The 20177-nt window shown below is 51.8% G+C and overlaps 1 protein-coding gene across 9 annotated transcripts in view; it reads left to right on the forward strand.

The window, feature by feature from the left end:
- The window catches only part of Ppp2r5c (protein phosphatase 2 regulatory subunit B'gamma), a 143647-nt gene extending 139276 nt beyond the window's left edge, over nucleotides 1-4371 (forward strand). For 5 of the 9 annotated variants that reach the window (XM_042696849.1, XM_042696842.1, XM_042696839.1 and 2 more), the window contains one exon: nucleotides 1606-4371. In XM_042696849.1, coding sequence (XP_042552783.1) covers nucleotides 1606-1737 — 132 coding nt within the window. In that variant the 3' untranslated portion in view covers nucleotides 1738-4371. The remainder of the gene's footprint in view (nucleotides 1-1605) is intronic. The other 4 variants (XM_042696840.1, XM_042696844.1, XM_042696845.1 and 1 more) reach the window with 4 other exon arrangements.
- Nucleotides 4372-20177: the final 15806 nt, after the last annotated feature.

A 20177-nucleotide genomic window follows, 5' to 3' on the forward strand; every position in this document is an offset into this window, starting at 1 on the left:
TAATAACTGTTTTATTTTATCTTTCTCTATTAAAATGTTTCCTCTTTTTGAAGTGCTCATTTCCACGGGTGATCATATATTTTGTTTATATAAAAACTTACTTGATTTGGTTTGGTTTACACATCAGTATACCACAGGCATAAAATTCAGGGTAGGATTTCACCTCTCAAGTATCTGATGGGTTGAAGGCAAACCTGCTTTGCAAGCTACAGACAGCACTCTGAAGTGCTGTGCCTAACAACACCAAAAAGATGAGGCAGGAAGATCAGGAGTTTGAGGCCAACTTGGGCTACATAACAAGATCCTGCCTCAAAGATAGATAGATAATAGGTGATGAAGAAGATGGATTGTGAATAGAAGGATGGATGATAGATAGATAGATAGATAGATAGATAGATAGACAGACAGACAGACAGACAGACAGACAGACAGACAGATAGATAGATAGATAGATAGATGAGAGAAAGAGAGAGAGTGCTGACAGACAGACAGTCTCTAAGGGAACCGGTGGCATTTGCCATCTCCGGACTCTGGTTCTCCACTATCTCACGCTGGTGCTGAGGAAGGAGGAGCCAGGCCCAATGTCCTGTCTGTTGGAGAAACTGAACAGAAAGGAAAACAATTCTGGTTACACAACTTTGATCCAACAAAGCTGCTAACTATCTGGCAGTCTTTGACATATACACTGCTTCTTGTTTTATTTCAAAATACTGGTGCTAATGTAGTAGCCCTCCTTTAAAACTGAATTCCTTTTTTTAACTATTATTCCTGAAAATGAGTGTGTTGAGTATGTAAACTTCCTACCAAGAAACCTGCCCTTTCTTTGCAGATACACTTTTCTAAATCGACTTGCAAAAATGGGATTCACTTAATTTTTTAAAGTCTTTTTTTTTTTTTTTTTTTTTTGTCGGTTGTGGGGCCTGAACTCTGGGCCTGGGCGCTGTCCCTCAGCTCTTCAGCTCAAGGCTAGTGCTCTACCACTTGAGCCACCACAGCCCCACTTCTGGCTTTTTTCTTTTTGCTTATGTGGTGCTGAGGAATCGAACCCAGGGCCTCATGCATGCAAGGCAAGCGCTCTACCACTGAGCCACCTTCCCAGCCCCTTTTAAAGTCTTAAGTTTCAGAAAGGCAATGGAATGGGCAAAGGAGTCTTGTTCCTTAATAATAATGCAAATTATGGCTTTATAAGCCCATTTGCACCTCTTATTTTTAAATAATTTTTAATTTAGACAGAGGTTTTTCGTCCTACAGAGGGTTTCTTACTGGTTTTAAATCTGGTTTGACTATGCTTTTTGTTCATTCTCTTTACCTCAAGAGGAAATTTCTACTTAAATGTCCTGGGATGCCCAGGCTGTGAAATAACGTTGGCAGTGGCTGTTTGATGAACGAGGTGGGCCTGGCCCTGGCATTCTGTCAACACTACACATTGTAGAAAGGCAGCCGCCAGCCATCGGATGGCGTTTTGGTGATGGCCTGGTGGTCTCCCATGGTGGCGGGGCCCCGGCTTTCCCGAGGCACACACCTGCCACACCTCATAATTCTCCCCCTGCTCTGAAGTCAAGACAGCTCAGAGCGCAGCCAACGCCACTGCATTTCTAATTCCAGGCCCAGAAAGATCTGAAGAAGGACCGTCCTCTTGCGCGCCGCAAGTCCGAGCTGCCCCAGGACCCTCTCACCAAGAAAGCCTTGGAAGCTCACTGCAGGGCCGACGAGCTGCTCTCCCAGGACGGGCGCTAGGCTGGCGCAGCGTCGGCCCGGCCTGCCCGTCTCTTCTGGATTCTGTAGAAAATACATACTGTGTGTGCCACACCCGTCAGCTCCACTCAGAGCTTCCTTCCACCCCGTTCTGTAGGCGACCACGCGCACCTGCCTCAGCTCGAGATGAGGAGTTCAAACAATGGTGGTTCTCAGACCCCACGGGCCAGGCTGGGGTGGGGGGGAGGGCGGGTGACAGTGTCCCCACGAGGTCCTACCCTCCCCAGCATCACCCTCAGTAAGACTGTCACCAAACCAGAGCTGTAGGAAAGCACCCTGGCCCTCATGCCCCTGCTCCACACACACAGCATTCGTGACCCTTCCAGATAGGTGGCTCTGCGGTAGTTCCAATGTTCTGCAGATCAGAGGAACACTTGGAAAAGTACCGCCTACCTTTACGACTGCACAGCCTTTCAGATGCTCCCACAGGTGGCTAGGCCCGCGTTTTTGTCTGTGTGATCTCGCGGGTTGGCTCTCCGCTTTCATGTTCTCGAGCCTCCCGGAAAGTGTCGTGACAATCCTGGCGCTGGCCATGCCTGCCGAGGTGTCCTTCACCCTGCTTCCCCCACGCACGCCAGGCCCTGCTGCTCTCGTCTACCGAAAGCCATATTTCCCAGTCTGTGCCAGCACCAGGGTTCCGAGGGAAGCTCGCGCCAGGCAGTCCTTCCAAAAGCTTTCTCTGTCACCTTGACTGGATTGGAATTTTTCAATTATGTGCTCATATTTTTATTTACAGAATCAGTTTTTTTTTTCATCTACTTACACATTGGGTACCCTTCCACAAGACTCTTGAAGTGATACAGTTACAGTGTCTAAGAACCTCATACTTCCAGGGGGAAGTTGGAAGGAGTCTGGCGCTTGGCCTATGGCAAGCTGCGGCCTCCGCCTTTGGGATAACTGTGGGCCGGCCAGGCCCCGCCCCACCCCCAGCTCACCGGCTCCTTTGGGGGGGAAGGGGAGGGAGAAGCAGTGGGGGGTGTCGGGGAGTGGCCTGCGCTCTGTGAGGAAGGGGCACACGCACCAGCTGCGGAAGGAAAATGCGGTGTCTTGAGTTTTCACTGTCTTCATAATGCTGCTATATATTTCCCAGAATTCTTGCATGGATTAAGCTTTTGTTTTAGATGGGATAGCACGAGGAGAATTCCTTTAAACTTAGTGCTTTTGTCTATTCTTTATTTCTCTCAGGGTGGCCAGTATTTTGACTTACTTATCCTGCTTGAAAGCTACTTGAGATGTGCACTGCTGTTCTGAACAGTGACTTAGTTTCTTTCGTCTCTGGCATATACATATATAAATACATATATATAAAACTTAATGTTAAATGTCTTGATGCATAAGAGATAAAATGTGGCTTCTTTTAGGATCTGTTTTTAATCGTGGTCTCGGGTATCCATAAAAAGATGGTGAAATCCAACATTGCCCCTTGGGCGGCCTCAGTGCCTGCTGCCCGGCTTTCCTTGCGGTCCACTGAAGATGCTTCTTTGCTGAGTCTGGGAGGAGCGCGCCCTGCGGGGAGGGGAGAGGCCGCCTGTGCTGAGGGTCAGCACCGGCTGGGCCTGGCGGGGCGGCTGACAGGGGGCCGGGCCTGGTCAGAACACTTCCTGAGAAACTTGACAAGTATCTATCCATTTTACCATTATGAAATCTATAATTTAAAAACAAGTTGAGATGCCTTCTCCTTTTGAGGGAAAAAGGGTGCTTTTTATTGTATAAAGCAGCGTCTTATGTATTTTGATATACCATTGTTTGAACTTCCGTCTTTAGCTGATAGATTCTCAGAGGCCCCTGACCGGGGTGCTGAGGAGGTGGGGCTCCCCTCGGCCCTAGGGGAGAATGGAGATATCAGTGTCGGGTGATTGTGTAAAGCTCAACGTATAAAAACATCTTCTGGTCTAGGTTTTATTTCTGCTCTTTATTGAAGACAAACATTCACCAATAAGGGGAAGAAAAGCAGTTTTGAGAGAAACTAATTTTCTTGGACAAGAGTATTGCTTAATATTTTGGCCTATTAAAGTTACCTAATTAGTACTCGGATTCCCTGTGCGAATGGTTCAGCTTATATATATATATATCATACTGAGATACTGTTCACTCTGTACCAAACAGATTTCAGAAGTACTGCGTTGAAAATAAACTGGTGACTGTTTTTCTTCATAAAGTTCTGCATTTGGCATCGTCACTCTTCCCAGAAATGTATCTGTGCATCAAATGTCACAGTTCCCAGTGTCTTCTTAGTGTGGCTTTAGGATGGCTTCCTTTTAATATTGTACATACATTGTATCTTTGTTTTATGGTAATAAGTAATAAAAATGTAGACTTCATATTTTGTACAAAAATGTCCTATGTACAGAATAAAAAAAGTTCATAGAAACAGCAAAAATAGGTAAGTGGCACAATTATTTTTTTTCTTTAGGAAATACCTGTAACTTTATGCTTTCGTGAAATGTTAAGTACCTACATATTTTTTAACATTTTGTAATTCAGAACTTTTTGTTTTGACATTGTTTATGAAGAGGAACTTCATACACCTGCCACTTAATATGCTCTTTTACCTAATTTTAAAGAACTCTTAAAACGGTGTATTATATGAACTAAATAAAGAACATGTGAATTTTATTGCTCATCCTGAAACTAAATTAGCCCCGGCACCGGGCAGGCCGGGCTGACGCCGCCGGCCGGGGGCAGAGGAGGCGGCCGGCCCTTCCAGGCTCGGAGCCCATCGCGGAAGCTGAAGGCGCAGGGCCAGCAGCCTGTCAGCAGCATCTTGGTTTTTGAGGAGTCAGATGAGAGCCAGACACGTTAAGAAAATGCGTTGAGGGCTGGGATGGTGGCTCAGTGGTAGAGCGCTTGCCTTGCATGCGTGAGGCCCCGGGTTCGATTCCCCAGCACCACGTAAGCCAAAAGAAAAAAGCGGGAAGTGGCGCTGTGGCTCAAGTGGTAGAGTGCTAGCCTTGAGCTGAAGAGCTGAGGGACAGCGCCCAGGCCCAGAGTTCAGGGCCCACGACCCACAGAAAACAGTTCCCTGAAACGCCTCCCTGTGAGCCGAGGCCGGGCCCGGCCGCCGCCTCCCCGGCCCCGCCGTCCAGTCCGGGCACGCAGGCCCCGCGGCCCCGCGTGCTCCGCCACGCTCCGCTCCACCCCCCCCCCCACGGGACACCCCCTCCCCCTCGGGACACCCCCCCGGGGGCCCCCCTCCCCCGCGGGACACCCCCCCGGGGGCCCCCCTCCCCCGTGGGACCCCCCCCTCCCCCTCGGGACACCCTCTCGGGGGACCCTCTCCCCCCACGGGACACCCCCTCCCCCTCGGGATACTCCCCCGCGGGACCCCCCCCTCCCCCTCGGGATACTCCCCCGCGGGACCCCCCCCTCCCCCTCGGGATACCCTCCCGGGGGACCCCCCTCCCCCGCGGGACACCCCCCCCGGGGGACCCCCCCTCCCCCTCGAGACACCCCCCCGGGGGACCCTCTCCCCCCACGGGATACCCCCCACGGGATCTCCCCCCCCCGCGGGATATCCCCCCCGGGGACCCCCCCCTCCCCCGTGGGACCCCCTCCCCCCGCAGGTCCCCTCTCCCAAGGGACCCCCCCCCCTTTCTGAGGGACCAGCTGGTGCTCTACCACCTGAGCCACACCTCCAGCCCATGCAGGCGCTCTTGAAGGGACGGATGGGGGAGGCCGGTCGGCGGGGTCCGGGAGGCCGGCGGGGCTGCTGCAGCCGCAGGGCCCGGGAGCGCGGCGGAGGCCGCCGCCCGCAGCCACGCCAGCCCGAGTGGGTGCGGGCGACGCGGGCCCCAGTGGGTGCGGCCTGAGCCCTGCAGCAAGCCCTGCCCCTCACCACCCAGTCCCCCAGAGGACCGCGGGGCCTCACACTCGTGTCCTCCGCTGTGGGAGATGTGGAGGCCCCTGAGCCCACGGTAAGGTCACAGGGCGGCCCTGCGCAGGCCTGGAGGGCGGGGGGGGGGGGGGGGGGGACGGAGGGGAGGACAGGGGACAGAGCTCGGGGACGGGACCTGAGCACCCCTGGGACCCCCACCGGCCACGGCAGGCCTGGCAGGCGCGCACCCCGGACCCGGGTCAGCATCAAATTAGCACAAATGTATGAACAGATGGCTCTATCCGAGGCGGGCGGGAGGGGTTCTATGCCTGAGGTTTCCGGTCCTCGGGGTGTAACTTGGCGGCTGTTCTCGGTGCTGTTGCGTGCATGTGGGGTTGACTTGGTTTGGGTTTTGTGTGTGTGAGAGAGAAGGAAACTAAGTAGAAAGATGCCCAAACTGACTCGGCGCTAACTGTCCCCATGTCCCCACACTCACCCATCATTCCTTTCTACTTTTTTGTCTTTTTTTTTGTCAGTCGTGAGGCTTGAATTCTGGGCCTGGACGCTGTCCCTCAGCTCCTCAGCTCAAGGCGAGTGCTCTACCGCTTGAGCCACAGCGCCACTTCCAGTTTTCTGGTGGTTCATTGGGGATAAGAATCTCATGGACTTTCCTGACTCAGCTGGCTTTGAACCGTGATCCTTGTATCTCAGCCTCCTGAGTAGTGAGGATTACAGGCATGAGCCATCTGTGCCTGAGACCACATGCTTTTACTCTTGAGTATCTAGAAGCTTCTTGACAGTAGGTCCTCAGCTGGGAGATCACCCAGTATGGGCACACTGTTGGGGGCCAGGCAGAATGGGGTATCACCTTCTAAATGGAAGTGGGACTAAGGCCCAAGCTAGCGAAATTAGGCTGACCCCAGAGCTGGGTTAAGGGGCTGATAATGTATGTATGTGTGCATGCATGTGTATGCATGTGTGCATGCTTGGGCACATGTGTATACACGTGGTGGTACTTGGGCTTGAACTCCAGGCTTAATTATTGCTAGGTAGGTGCTCTACCATTTGGGCCAAAGCTCCACTTTGGTTTTTTGTTTATTTGTTTGGGGGTGGGAGCTAAGTGGTTAATTGGAGATAAAGAATCTTAAGGATTTTCCTGCCCAGGCTGGCTTTGAACCATAATCCTCAGATCTACGCCTTCAGAGTAGCTAGGATTACAGGCAAGAGCCACCAGTGCTCAGCAGGAAAATGTCTTTACTGAATAAAATAAACATTCACACATTTCCTACACAGAAAGAAAAAAAAAGTCCTACATTAAAAAAAAAAAAGCTCAGTTTTTGCAACTGCTTGGGGGAAAGCTCGGAGAACCATCTTTGGCCCATCATATGGCCATAACGTTCTGTTCTGCTGCTCCCAACCTCAACCACACCCACTGCCTGGAGAATCGCCCTCACGCAGGCCAGGCGCAAGATGAGATGGGAAGCAGACTGGTGTCAGCAGGGAGCATCCGTAACTTCCAGAACCACTAACCCTTTGTTCTCTCTGCTCCCAGGGCTGGCAGTGCTGCCTGGCTAGGTCTTCTCTTGGGTCAGGGTGCTATGTGATTGAGGCTCCCACTGCCTTTACTTGGGATGTTTCCGTGAATCCCCCTTTAACCAAGTACTCTGCCCCCCTGCAGGCCTATCAACTCTTTTGTACAAGGCTGTGACGTGAGCACAGGTGCCTGCTGCTTTGAGCTCATTGGTTTCTGCAGTTAGGTTCTGTCCGTGAGGTCCATGGAGCCTTCTTGGATTCATGTCTACTTTTGGATGTTGTTCGGTCAGCTTGCTTGGTTTCAAGGTTTTTGTTCATGTGTGTATGCATGTGTGTGCACGTGCACACACACCTGTGTGCCAGTCCTGGGGCTTGACCTTAAGTCCTGAGCACTGACCCTTAGCCTTTCCATTCAAGGCTGTTACTCGATCATTTGAGCCACAGCTCCACTTTTGGCTTCTTGCTGGTTAATTGGAGCTGAGTCTCACAGACTTTCTTGTCTGGCTGGCTTCCAAACATGATCCTCAGATCTCAGCCTCCTGAGTATCTGGGATCACAGGCGTGGGCCATGCAGGGCAGTTGGCATCATTTTTGTGTGTATGCACATGCAAATGGTCTGTTGGGGTTTTTTGTCCGTCTACTTACTCGTGAATGTATTTGGTGAGGAAAAGATCTAAATGGCGGGCATGAGATGGTGAGTTAAGAGCCACTAAGGAGCAGAGTGTGCTGAGAGACAGCTTCATCCCAACACTTGGAACACGAAGGCAGGAGGGGTCATAAAAAGTTAGTGATACTCCCTCTCAAACACACCAGATGTGGTAGTTCAAGCCTATAATCCCAGTTACAAGGGAGACCTCAGGGAAGAGGATCAGGGTCTGAGGCCAGCCCCAGGGAAAACCATGAGGCACTTCCCAAAATATAACTAACACAAAATCCAGGCTGGAGTGTGGCTCACATAGACGAGGCTCAGACCCCAAACCTCAGTACCACCAACAGTGAATCCCCACAGGGCTGCCCCTCCCCCACCCTGTGCCCGCAACTAATGCCCCACACTTAGAGCGCTAGCCCCACGTGGTGAGCACCAGCTGGAGTGCCAGCCCGGGGACTTGGGTGGAGCCTGCACTTGGGGCTGGCCGCACCGCCTTCACCCCAGGTCCCTGCCAGTGCAAGCATGGAATGTACACGCATGGCACATGTGGCCCGGGAAGCGAGAGCGCAGGGCAGGGCTGCCAGGCTCACATGGCTATTTTTATTTCTCCATTTAATTTTGTGTGCAGATAGTGGGCTTGAGTTCTAGGACTTATGCTCTAACAGCTTTTTCAAAAAAAAGAAACACAAACAAACTCATGGCTTGGTGCTCTACCACTTGAGCCATGCTTCAATCTTTTACCTGATAACTAGAGATAAAAATATCTCCTAGCCGGGCGCTGATGGCTCACACCTGAAATCCTAGCTCCTCAGGAGGCTGAGATCTGAGGATTGTGGTTCAAAGCCAGCCTGGGCAGGAAAGTCTGTGACACTCATCTCCAATTAACTACCAGAAAACAGGAAGTGGTGCTGTGGCTCAAGTGGTAGAGCGCTCGCCTTGAGCTGAAGAGCTGATGGACAGAACCCAGGCCCAGAGTTCAAGCCCCACAACCAAAAAAAAAAAAAAAATCTCCTGTATTTATCTGCTTGGGTTGGCTTTCAATTGCCATCCTCCTATCTCAGCCTCCTGAGTAGCTAGGAGTACAGGCGTGAGCCACTGGACATTAGAGACAGGGACAGGTTGAGAGCAAGGTCCTACAGGAGAAGTGACCACTAGCTTTAAGGCTGCTCTGGATAGAAAACGGGACTGGGAAAGGAAAGAAACCCAAAACAGCAGGTGAGGTTGATTCTAGCTGTTACTGAAGAGTTGACATCCTGATAGGAGTTCACAGGAAGGTGAGCAGGGAGACGGCCTTTAGATTTCGGATGCCAGTCAGTGAGTTTCTATCAGAAAAAGACAAACTCATCTATGTGAGAGGAGAATGGGACAGAACGCCATGCAAGGGCATTTGGGTGCAGGTCCTGTGACCAGGAAGTTTGGGGAAAAGCAGGGTAGTGGCTTCACAGAAGCCAGGAGCAAGAGGTTCGAACGGAGAGTGAGCAATAGAGTGGCGACCGCTGGTGTGGGCAGTGTGGAGGCCACTGTGGGCCCTGGGAAGACAGTGGGAGTGGGAGACAGGATGGAGGGTGAAGGCATGGATGGGGGGATCTGGCCTCGGTGAGACACTGTGGTCTCCAGTGGGAGGACACACAGGGCCCCCATGGGGCATGAGAAGAGGACAGGGGACTGAGGTGGAAAGCAGCAAAGGGCTGCTCTTCAGCGGGAGCGCAGGCAGATGAGATGGTCCATTTTAACTGGAGGGGAAGCCTGAAAAGCAAGGGAGGGAAGAAATGTACATACCTGTAATTACACGCTAGGCACCAGTGGCTCACCCCTGTAATCCTAACTACTCAGGAGGCTGAGATCTGGAGGATTCAGGTTCAAAGCCAACCCGGGCAGTAAAGTCCACCAGGCTCCATTCTCAATTAAGCAGCAAAAAGACAGGCTGGAGACATGGTCAAACAGAAAAGCACTAGCCAAGCAAGCAAACCAAGAGAGCACAAAGTTGTGAGTTTGAACCCCAGTGCTGTCCCCCAATTTTTATTTATTTATTTGAACTCTGGGCCTGGGTGCTGTCCCTCAGCTCTTCATCTTAAGGCTAACACTCTACCACTTGCTACTTCTGGTTTTCTGGTGGTTTATTGGAGAAAAGAGTCTCACGGACTTTCCTGCCTGGGCTGGTTTTGAATCATGCTCCTCAGATCTCAGTCTCCTGAGTAGCTAGGCTGACAGACCTGAGCCACCAGCACCCGGCCTCCAATTTTTGTATATACACTTATATTATGGTGTCACAGGAAATCATGAATGACCAAATGAATCTGTGGTTGTGAATTATAATGAAACTTGTGTTATGCTTCTCTGGGCACACAAGTGACAATGGAGGACGTGGAATTTCCCATCATCTGCATGTCCTCCACCCAGGACAGAGGCTTCCTCTAAACCTTCACACGAGAATCTCTCCCTGCCCTTTCCCCAGAGGCTCCAGGTGGCAGCCTGGGAGGAGGTAGCAGCATTCCCCTCCCCCTATTTCCTGGGACATCAAACAAGTAATTACCATAATGCTCACCAGATTGGAGCTCAGAAAAGTCCCCACTGCTGGGAAGGAAGGCAGGCACCAGGGAGAAGCACTTTTTTTTTTTTTTTGGTCAGTCATGGGACTTGATCTCTGGGCCTGGGCACTGTCCCTCAGCTCTTCAGCTCAAGGCTAGCATTCTACCACTTGAGCCACACACCACTTCCGGCTTTTTCTGCTTATGTGGTGCTGAGGAATCAAACCCAGGGCCTCATGAATGCAAGGCAGGCACTCTACCACTGACCCACCTTCCCAGCTCCGAGAAGGGCTTCTTGAAGACAGACATACTTCAGTCAAAAATTCCAGCTTCCAGCTTTTGGGAGTGGGGATAAGGGAACACACAGACCATTCCTGCCTTGGTGACGGGAGGAATGAAGAAAGGATGCAGCAGAGCAGACGGAGCTCAGCCGAGTGCCCTGCAGTGATTATCATAGCTGTCCTGTTCGCATCTCACCTGGGGACAACTGAGGCTCTGAAAGAAAAGGACTTGCCGGGAAGGACAAGAATTTCCAGTGGCTGTGGGAGAGGGGGACAAGTACGTTGATGGCTAGGACCTTTGGTGACTGGGTGATGGTCAAATATGGCTAAATATGGAAAGGATTTAAGATGTCATACCTCAGCCTCTGCAATTCTCTTTCTAGGGATGTCGGCACAGCAATACTTGCACGTGAGTGTGGAAGCCCTATTTCAAAACTACCAAATAAAAGTGGTTCTGAGAACTCCAGAGCCCCAGGGCCTAACTGTGCCAGGCCCTCTTCACACCTCAGCTGAGCTTCTGTAGTACAAGGTTGCGTTGCTAAGAGGACCCCAGCCCCCAGCAACACCTGCCTGAGAAGGAGCAGCGAGGCCATGGGAACATATGAGCTATGCCGTGCAGCCACGGACTCCTCAAAGCCAAGGAGACAGAATGGCTGTGACATGTGCAGAGTGCCTGGCCCGTGCTGGGCTGGCCCTCTGCACACGACCTCTCTTCATCAGTTCTCAAACTCAGGTGGTCTGTGATCCTGTTTTCCCATTGAGGACTGAGGTTCAGAGGGAAGACAGCGCTTGCTCAAGCTCAGCAGCTCCTCAATGGCAATGAGAATCCAGTGAAGACCCACAAGTCCCAACACCTTGTTCTTGGTCCAGGTACAACCCCCTCTTTTTCCTGCACCCCTCACATGAGGGGTGGCACGTGGGGCCACATCCAAGACAAGTCTTCCAAAAATACCCATCGAATCAGTCCACAATCCTGCCTACCAACGGTAAAGAATCAACTGGCTAGTCTAGTCACCTCTGCTCTCGCCGTGACAGGCTGATTCTTACCCACGAGCCTTCAAGGTCAGTTTGCCTCTTACCCTTTCTTTTGATTTTCTTTTGCTGCAAAGTGTTACTGTGTGGCTCTGGCTGGCCATGAACTTATGATCCCCCTGCCTCAAATACTGGAATGACACGCCCAGTTTCACTTAGTCCTCAAATCTCGTGGGTGTCTCATCTCCAAGCTTTCCCTTTAGCTAGTCCATGAGCAACACTGCCCCGCTACTCTGTTCACTTTATCTTTGGGGTCCAGCATGTTCGTGACCCCCCCCTCCCCAGTCGCCCGCCACCTCACTCATGGGCTTAAATCACCATCTGAGGGCAGGCTGAAGGGATAAACAGAGAAGATCATGATCCCAGCAGGAAGACAAGTGACCAAAACTTGTGTGCAAGCAACAGCACACATTCCTGCAGGGGTAGGTTGAGGCGAGTGCAGAAGGCAACCTGGATAACGTTGGGGCATTCATCTCAGACACCTGCACCAAAACACAGGTGACCGGTAAAGAACAATAGGGTGAGGGAGTCCTGGGATGCCACGGGGTACCATTCTGATGAAACAAAGCCCAGAATCCTGCTCGTGCCCAGATCCAGATCACAGCCCAGTCACATACAGGATCACAGCCCATGCATACACAGGATCATAGCTTGAGTACACACTAGGTCACAGCGTGTGGACACACTAATCAAAACCCAAATGCACAGTCCATACACACACCTGGATCCCAGACAACATGCACACACTAGATCACTGCCCATGCACACCCCGAATTACAGCCTGTGCACACACTAATCACAACTCGTGTGCCCAGATCACAGCCCGTACACTCATGTGGATCCCGGGTGCGCACACACCGGATCACAGCCTGTGTACACCTGGAACACAACCCACACTCACACCTATACCACAGCCGGATCACAGCCTGTGTTCCACACCTAGATCACATCCAGTGCACACACCAGAGCACGGACCATTCTCACACCCGGATCACAGCCTGAGCACACACCAGTCACAACTCATGCCGTGACGAGTGCCCAGACACAGCCCACGCCAGCCGGGCACAGGAAAGATCCCTCAGGACCACTACCCAGGGAGGAGGGCGGCGACGGCGACAGCCGAAGGAACTGCCGCACGAACCGACGCGTCCGCTTCCCGCGAGAACAGCAGCCAGACCCAAAACTCTGGGATCAGATTGGCTCAGGCGGATGACGCAGACGGTATGCGACGCCGCGCCGAGAAAGGACTGCCCCGCCCCCGCCCGCTGCATTGTGGGACCTACAGGCATCCGCCGGGCACCGAGTCTCGCGAGGGAACGAGATTTACGAGGACCGCTGAGAGTGAAGTAGGGCGGGTTGGTGCTTGACCTGCTCGAGCCGGAGTACCGCCCCCTGGCAGGAACAGACCAATCACCACGCCTCTCCTTCCTGGCTGCGGGGATTGGCCGGAGGACGCACGTGACCCGCCGTTTGGCCACGTGAGTCGCGGAAGCGGGTTTCCTGGGAAGCGGAGCGGCCTGTGCGAGCGGCTTTCCCTGCCCGGCCCAGCTCGGGCCCTGGGTCGGACCCCCAGCACCGCTAAATAAATGAGCTTGGACTGTGAAGCCAGACCGGGCCGGAAGTCGGTGCTGTGAGAGCGGCTAAGGGAAGGGAGCGGGCGGGGTGGGAGGCGGCCGCGGACGCAGCTCCTGGGCCTGGGCAGGAGCGGACGCGGGCGGGAGCGGGGTGGGCGGCAGGCGGCCGCACGGGACTGACCGAAGCCGCCGCCGGACGCCCCCGGTCCGCTGGACGGCCGGCCAGGCTGCTGGCGAGGCAGGTTTTGCTTTTGAGCAGTACGAGGGCTTGAACTCAGGGCCTCACCTTCTGACTTAGCCTTTTCACTTGAGCCACATTTCTTTTTGCTGGTTAGAGGTAAGAGTCTCGTGGAGGACTGGGAAGGTGGCTCAGTGGTAGAGCGCTTGCCTCGCATGCATGAGGCCCTGGGTTCGATTCCTTAGCACCACATAAGCAGAAAAAACCAGAAGTGGTACTGTGGCTCAAGTGGTAGAGCGCTAGCCTTGAGCTGAAGAGCTGAGGGACAGCGCCCAAACCCAGAGTTCAGGCCCCATGACCGGACCAAAAAAAAAGAGCTGAGGGACAGCGCCCAGGCCCAGAGTTCAAAAAAAGAAGAAGAAAAATAAAGAGTCTCGTGGACTTTCCTGCCCCGTGTTGACTTCTCAGCCTCCTGAGAAGCTAGGATTACAGGCGTGAGCCATCGACTCTAAGCTAACAGATTTTGAAGGTAAGTAGAATGAGATTGATGTCATGTCCAACTGGAAACCTTACATCTCACCAAGTCACCTCCCTGCAAGTACTGCACCAAAAAGGGACAGAAAGTCAGTCTTCCTCCGACTATGATGCCTCCCCTTCGGTTCCGTGGGCTGTAAATGGCAAGTTGAGGGGAATGGGAATGTGGTTTCCTGTCACCCTATCCACATATTCCTAGCATCGGCAGAGCACCTCACTCCAGTCCGTTTCTCACGGTCTGGCACTTCCACATCCCATCAGCTGCCTCCACTCCCAGAAGTGCTTAGGTATTCTGGCAGAGATAGGTAGGCAGCCCTCAAACTGGACCCCCTCTCCCCCACACACACACACCTCAAGGGCAGCCTTGTCATGTGCTCTCAGCCACCAGACATGAAGCCATTGTGGTGTCTGTCATCTCTGCCCAGGCCTGGGTAGCTGCCAGCCTGAGGAAAACCTAGATGGCTGCTCCCAGCTTCCTCTGCTCTGTCCACAGCCCTGCCCTGAGCTCCAGAGTTTCCACTTGAGGTTGTTCAGGTAGGTAGGTGGCTTACCAGGAAGTAGGGTGACAGCTTTTCCTGATCTCCATAAGGCCCCCTGCTCCAAGGTCTCCGACAAGTTCTCAGAATCACTTTGAAAGGTCAGAAGCTGCGAGTTGAGTCTTGTTCTATGTTTTGTTTTACCTGTTGTACCTGTCCTCTGCTTAACATCTCCCACAGCAGACTGCCAGGGAAAGGGGTACCATGTCCACTTTAGCACCCAGGACCTTACCCAAGAGGCTCACCAGGGATGGCTTAGACTACAGCTTGGGAAGGAGGCTGTCCTTAGTAATGTCTTTGCTTAACATGGTTCCTTTGCTACCACTGATGAAACTATTAACAGATTATCATTAACCAGAGCCCAGAGTTCAGATTTCTTAGGCTTTTCTATTCCTGTACCAGCTACCCATAGGACACCCAGCCCATTTCACTGTGCTGCACTCTTTTTCCCAGTACTGGGACTTAAAACTCAGGTCCTGGGCACTGTCCTTCAGATTTTTCACTCAAGGCTAGCACCCTGCCACTTGAGCCACAGCTCTACTTCTGGCTTTTTGATGGTTAATTGAAGATAAGAGTCACACAGACTTTCCTGCCTGTGCTGGCTTTGGACCTCAATCCTCAGATCTCAGCCCCCTGAGTAGCTAGGATACAGATGATCTTAATGTCCTGGGATTATACATTTTATAATGGCAGAGTGATTCTTGTGGAAGAGTGCCTACCTAGCAAGGTGAGACCTTGAATTCAGACTCCTGTACTGCCAAAATGAAATAATAAAATAGTTCATGCCAGGTGTGGTGGCACATGCCTGTAATGCTAGCTGTCAGAAAGATGAGGTCGTAGTGAGTGAAAGTCCAGACTCTGTTCAGAGCAAGGCTTTGCCTCAAAAAATTTTAATGATAAGCCGGGCGCTGGTGGCTCATGCCTGAGATCCTAGCTACCCAGGAGGCTGTGAGACTTATCTCCAGTGAACCACCAGAAAACCGAAAATGGCGCTGTGGCTCAAGTGGTAGAGCACTAACCTTGAGCTAAAGAGCTGAGGGACAGCGCCCAGGCCCAGAGTTCAGGCCCCACAACCAAAACAAAAAAAAAGATAAGTTTCATGTATATTTTACCACAATACGTTATTTTTTTTTTTTTTTTTGCCAGTCCTTGAGCTTGAAGCCAGGGCCTGGGCACTTTCCCTGCACTTCTTTTGCTTGAGGCTAGCACTCTACCACCTGAGCCACAGCACCATTTCTGGCTTTCTCTGTATATGTGATACTGAGGAATTGAACCCAGGGCTTCATGCATGGTAGGCAAGCACTCTAAGCCACATTCTAGCCCAATAAGTTTTCTGGGTTTTTTTGTTTGTTTTTTCAGTTTTATTGTTGTTTTTTTTCAGTCATGGTGCTTGAACTCTAGGTCTGAGTTCTGTCCCTCAGCTCTTCAGCTTAGAGCGAGCACTTTACCACTTGAGCCACAGCACCACTTCCAGTTTTCTGAGTGGTTTATTGGAGATAAGAGTCTCACGGACTTTGGTGCCTGTGCTGGCTTTGAACCACGATCCTCAGATCTCAGCCTCCTGAGTAGCTAGGATTACAGGCATGAGCCACCGGCGCCCAGCCCAATAAGTTGTGTTTTTTTAATAAGCTAAAGAAATAAAGATACAGTTTAAACAAAGCTTCTGCTTTTTTGCTTTTCAATAAAGAAATCATACCTACTTCTTTTTAAAAAACATAACTGGCAGGGGCTGGGAAGGTGGCTCAGTGGTAGAATGCTTGTCTTGCATGCATGAGGCCCTGGCTTCCATTCCTCAGCACCATATAAGCGGAAAAAGCTGGAAGTGGCGCTGTGGCTCAAGTGGTAGAGCGCTAGCCTTGAGCTGAAGAGCTGAGAGACAGTGCTCAGGCCCAGAGTTCAGGCCCACGACCCACAAAAAAAAAAAAAAAAACGCAAAAACATAACTGGCCAGGCGCCAGTGGCTCACGCCTATAATCCAGGCTACTCAGAAGGCTGAGATCTAAGGATCACAGTTCACAGCCAGCCTGGGCAGGAAAGTCCATGAGACTCTTGTCTCTAATAAGCCACTAGAAAACCAGAAGTGGCGCTGTGGCTCAAGTGGTAGAACGCTGGCCTTGAACTGAAGAGCGCAGGGACAGTGCCCAAGCCCAGAGTTCAAGCCCCATGACAGACAAAAATAAAAAACTGTCCTCTGCTAGGTATGGTATATACCTGTAATCTTATTTGCTAGGTGGTCAGAAGTAGGAGGATTGAGATCTGAGGCCAGCTGGAGCAAAAACCAATACTATCAAAAGTGAAGAGCCTGGGGCATGGCTCAAGCAGTGAAGTACTTGTGAGACTGTGAAATCCCTGAATGGATGGATAATTGATCGATAGCTGGATGATCAAATCTGCCTTTCTGGGCAGACCAGGATCCAGGATCAGTGCAGAAGCAGCCAATGGCTGAATCTTACCACACTGGTGCTTGAACGACATGATCGCATTTAGAGCTGTCTGCCCTAGTCAGACTTACAGAAGAGCCTGACAGAGACTAAGCTTGAGTGTGAGTCCGCCGGACATGTCGGGGATCTCAGAGGAAGCAGGGCCAGCCACAGCTCACAGGAAAGACATCCAGCTAGGCTGGGAGCTGAGGAAGGAGGAGCTGTCAGTGCAGGGACACAGGAAGGACACCCCAGGGGCAGCCAGTGGAGTAGGGGAGAGGGACACAGACCCATGGGACCGCTTCTACAGTAGCCTCTGGTAAGGCCCTTTCAGCCACGCCATTACTGGTGACACATGGGATTGCACTGAGACTTGATACATTGGAGATAATCATGTATTTATTCATTCAGCAAGTATTTCTGGAGTCTGGCTTTGGGCCCAGTCCCTATTCTATGAATGAGGCACCACCACGGGCTTCTGGAGCTGTCCGCTTCCAGCAGGGGGCGCACAATAGTTTCTTTCTGAAAGAGAAACCCAGGGGAAAAGAGCCAGGCTTGAGACACTGGAGAAAAATCATGCCAAGCACTGCTCTCAAATCCCTTTGCGCTGAAGAGCTGAGGGACAGCAGCACCCAGGCCAAGAGTTCAAGCCCCACGACAGACATGAAAATTTAAAAAAAAAGCTCTTCGCAAAACAGGCAGTGACCCTTGCTCAGCCTGGCACGGTGGAGTTTGCTTCACCTGTTGCTGTGGCTCCAAGGACAAAGATCGCAGATACCACAGCCCGGGCACAGCGTTTACTCAGGTGCATACGAGGTAGAACGAGGCCACGTGGCGCACCCTCGTAGCTAAGGAAGCCATGAGAAACCGCAGAGAGCGGAGGGAGCTGGTGAGAGGCGTCCCTCCACCCACAGACTGTAAGGTCCATTCCTGGATGGCTAGCAGATTCCAGAGTCTCTGCCCAGTACCTGCGTTACCTAGGCAACTGGCACACCTGGAAGAGGTCACATCTGCATCTGAATTTGATGTGGCCACACCTTTCTCCGCCCATATCCTAGATAAGGCCTAGCCCAGGCCCAGACGCCCTCTTTTCTAGCTCTTTCCCAGCCAGAGGGCCAACGTGGCCTGGTGCCAGCTAGAACCATGAATAAACCTACCCCTTACCTGAATACCACCTGCGTGGTGCTGTTCTTACACGGCTACCTATTTTTAAAAACCTAACACATGGGGCTGGGAAGGTGGCTCAGTGGTAGAGTGCTTGCCTTGCATGCATGAGGCCTGGGTTTGATTCCTCAGCACCACATAAGCAAAAAGAAAAAAGCCAGAAGTGGTGCCGTGGCTCTAGTGGTAGAGCACTAGCCTTGAGCTGAAGAGCTGAGGGACAGCGCCCAGGCCCAGAATTCAGGCCCCACAACTGACCCCCCCCCCCCCCAAAAAAAAAAAAGCTGAAATGGCTCTATATCAAATAAAGGAGATTTTATAGCAAATAGTCCTACCTACCACAGACCTGGCAAGGTGGTGCATGCTGGTAACAACAGCACTGGGAGGCAGAAGCAGGAGGTGAGTTCAAGGCTAGTCTGGCTACATAATGAGACCATCTCAAAAAATTATCAGAAATAAGGAGACACTGAAAAGATCAAAGAGGTGATTCAGAAAAGGACAATGCCAGGTTGTGAACTTCAAAACAACAAACACGGGCTGGGAAGGCGGCTCAGTGCTAGAGTGCTTGCCCCTCATGCATGAGGCCCTGGGTTCAATTCCTCGGCACCACATATGCAGAAAAAGCCGAAAGTGGTGCTGTGGCTCAAGTGATAGGGCGCTAGCCTTGAGCTGAAGAGCTGAAGGACAGTGCCCAGGCCCAGAGTTCAGCCCCCACAACTGACAACAAAAAACAACAAACACGGCTCTCTTCCTGTAAGTGTCCTGAGGTGACCTGTGAAAATGGTTTGCCACTCTTGACCCAGGAAACCCAGCAAAGTTGTGCAAATCAAGAGGTTCAGCCTGGTACCAGTGGCTCACACCTGTAATCCCAGCTCCCCAGAAAACTAAGATCCACAGCTCAAGGCCAGGAAACTCAAAGAAACTGTTATCTCCAATCAACCACCAAAAAGCTAGAAGTGGAGCTGTGGCTTACTTTGTAGAATGCCAACCTTGGGGTGGGGGATGGGTGGTGGAGGGAACACAAGGACAGAGCTTGGGCCGGAAATGAAGCCCCATAACTTTTCTGTTTGCATTTTTTGAAGCAGATTAAGAACATATGTGAAAAAACTATCAAGTATCTGATGATGCTTTAAAGAAACAAATGGCCAGGATTAATGGCTCAAGCCCATAAACCTGGGTGTGGAATTGGGAGGATAGAGATTCTAGGCCATTCTGAAAGGGTGGAGAAGGTACTGGAGACTGCATCTCAACCAGTCGCAGTGCACAGTGGCTGGCATGTCCCCCAGCGCAGGGATTTTGATGCATACACTTAAAAATGCAGACTCTGGTTTAGATGCACACTGCGCTGATATTGAATGCATCCAGATGAGCAAGGCACCCAAGATGGACTGCAGAACCTGTGGAGCTCAGGGCCTATTCACCCACTGTCACATGGAGACGATCCACCCTGAAAAGGAAACAGTTGTTCCTAAACCAGAAGCCCTGGTAGCACTGAAGAAACAAAAGCAACAGAAACAGGGCAGCAAAAATAAAGGCAAATAACAAAACAGCGAACATGCACTTTGACTTGCAAGGAGCAAGTAGAGCACCGGCTTTGAGAGGAAAAGCTAAGTGAGAGGGTGAGGCCCTGAGTTCGAGTGCTAGTACCAGTACATGCACACACACACACATACCCCAACAGCATGAAGAGAAGGAGGATGCAGCAAAGGTGTCAGGAACGGGAGAAGCTCCAGGGAGCTGACCACTGCTGAGCTGAGGCTCTGAGACGAAGGCGGAGCTCTGGCCTCTGGGCTTGGGCCCCAGAGGCTGAAGGTGACCTTCACTGGAGAACCTGCTGGAATGTTGGATGGGCAGGATTGCAAGTGTGTCCAAGACAGACACATTTCCCAAGAGAGACAGAAACCATTGCACTAATTTCTAAGGAATTTGCTAGAAAAGGCAGCAGAGAGACGGCACTGGTAGTAGGTTATGGCAGCCTTTTGCTTTTTTTTTTTCTTTTTTGTTGGTCCTGGGGCTTGAACTCTGGGCCTGGGTGCTTTCCCTGCGCTCTTCAGCTCAAGGTGAGCGCTCTACTGCTTGAGCCACAGCACCACTTCTGGTTCTCTAGTGGTTTATTGAAGATAAGAGTCTCACAGGTGGGACTGGGAAGGTGGCTCAGTGGTAGAGCGCTTGCCTTGAATGC

This window comes from Dipodomys spectabilis, unplaced genomic scaffold (assembly GCF_019054845.1).
Source record: "Dipodomys spectabilis isolate Male_0828 unplaced genomic scaffold, ASM1905484v1 ptg000212l, whole genome shotgun sequence".
Classification (NCBI taxonomy): Eukaryota; Metazoa; Chordata; class Mammalia; order Rodentia; family Heteromyidae; genus Dipodomys; species Dipodomys spectabilis.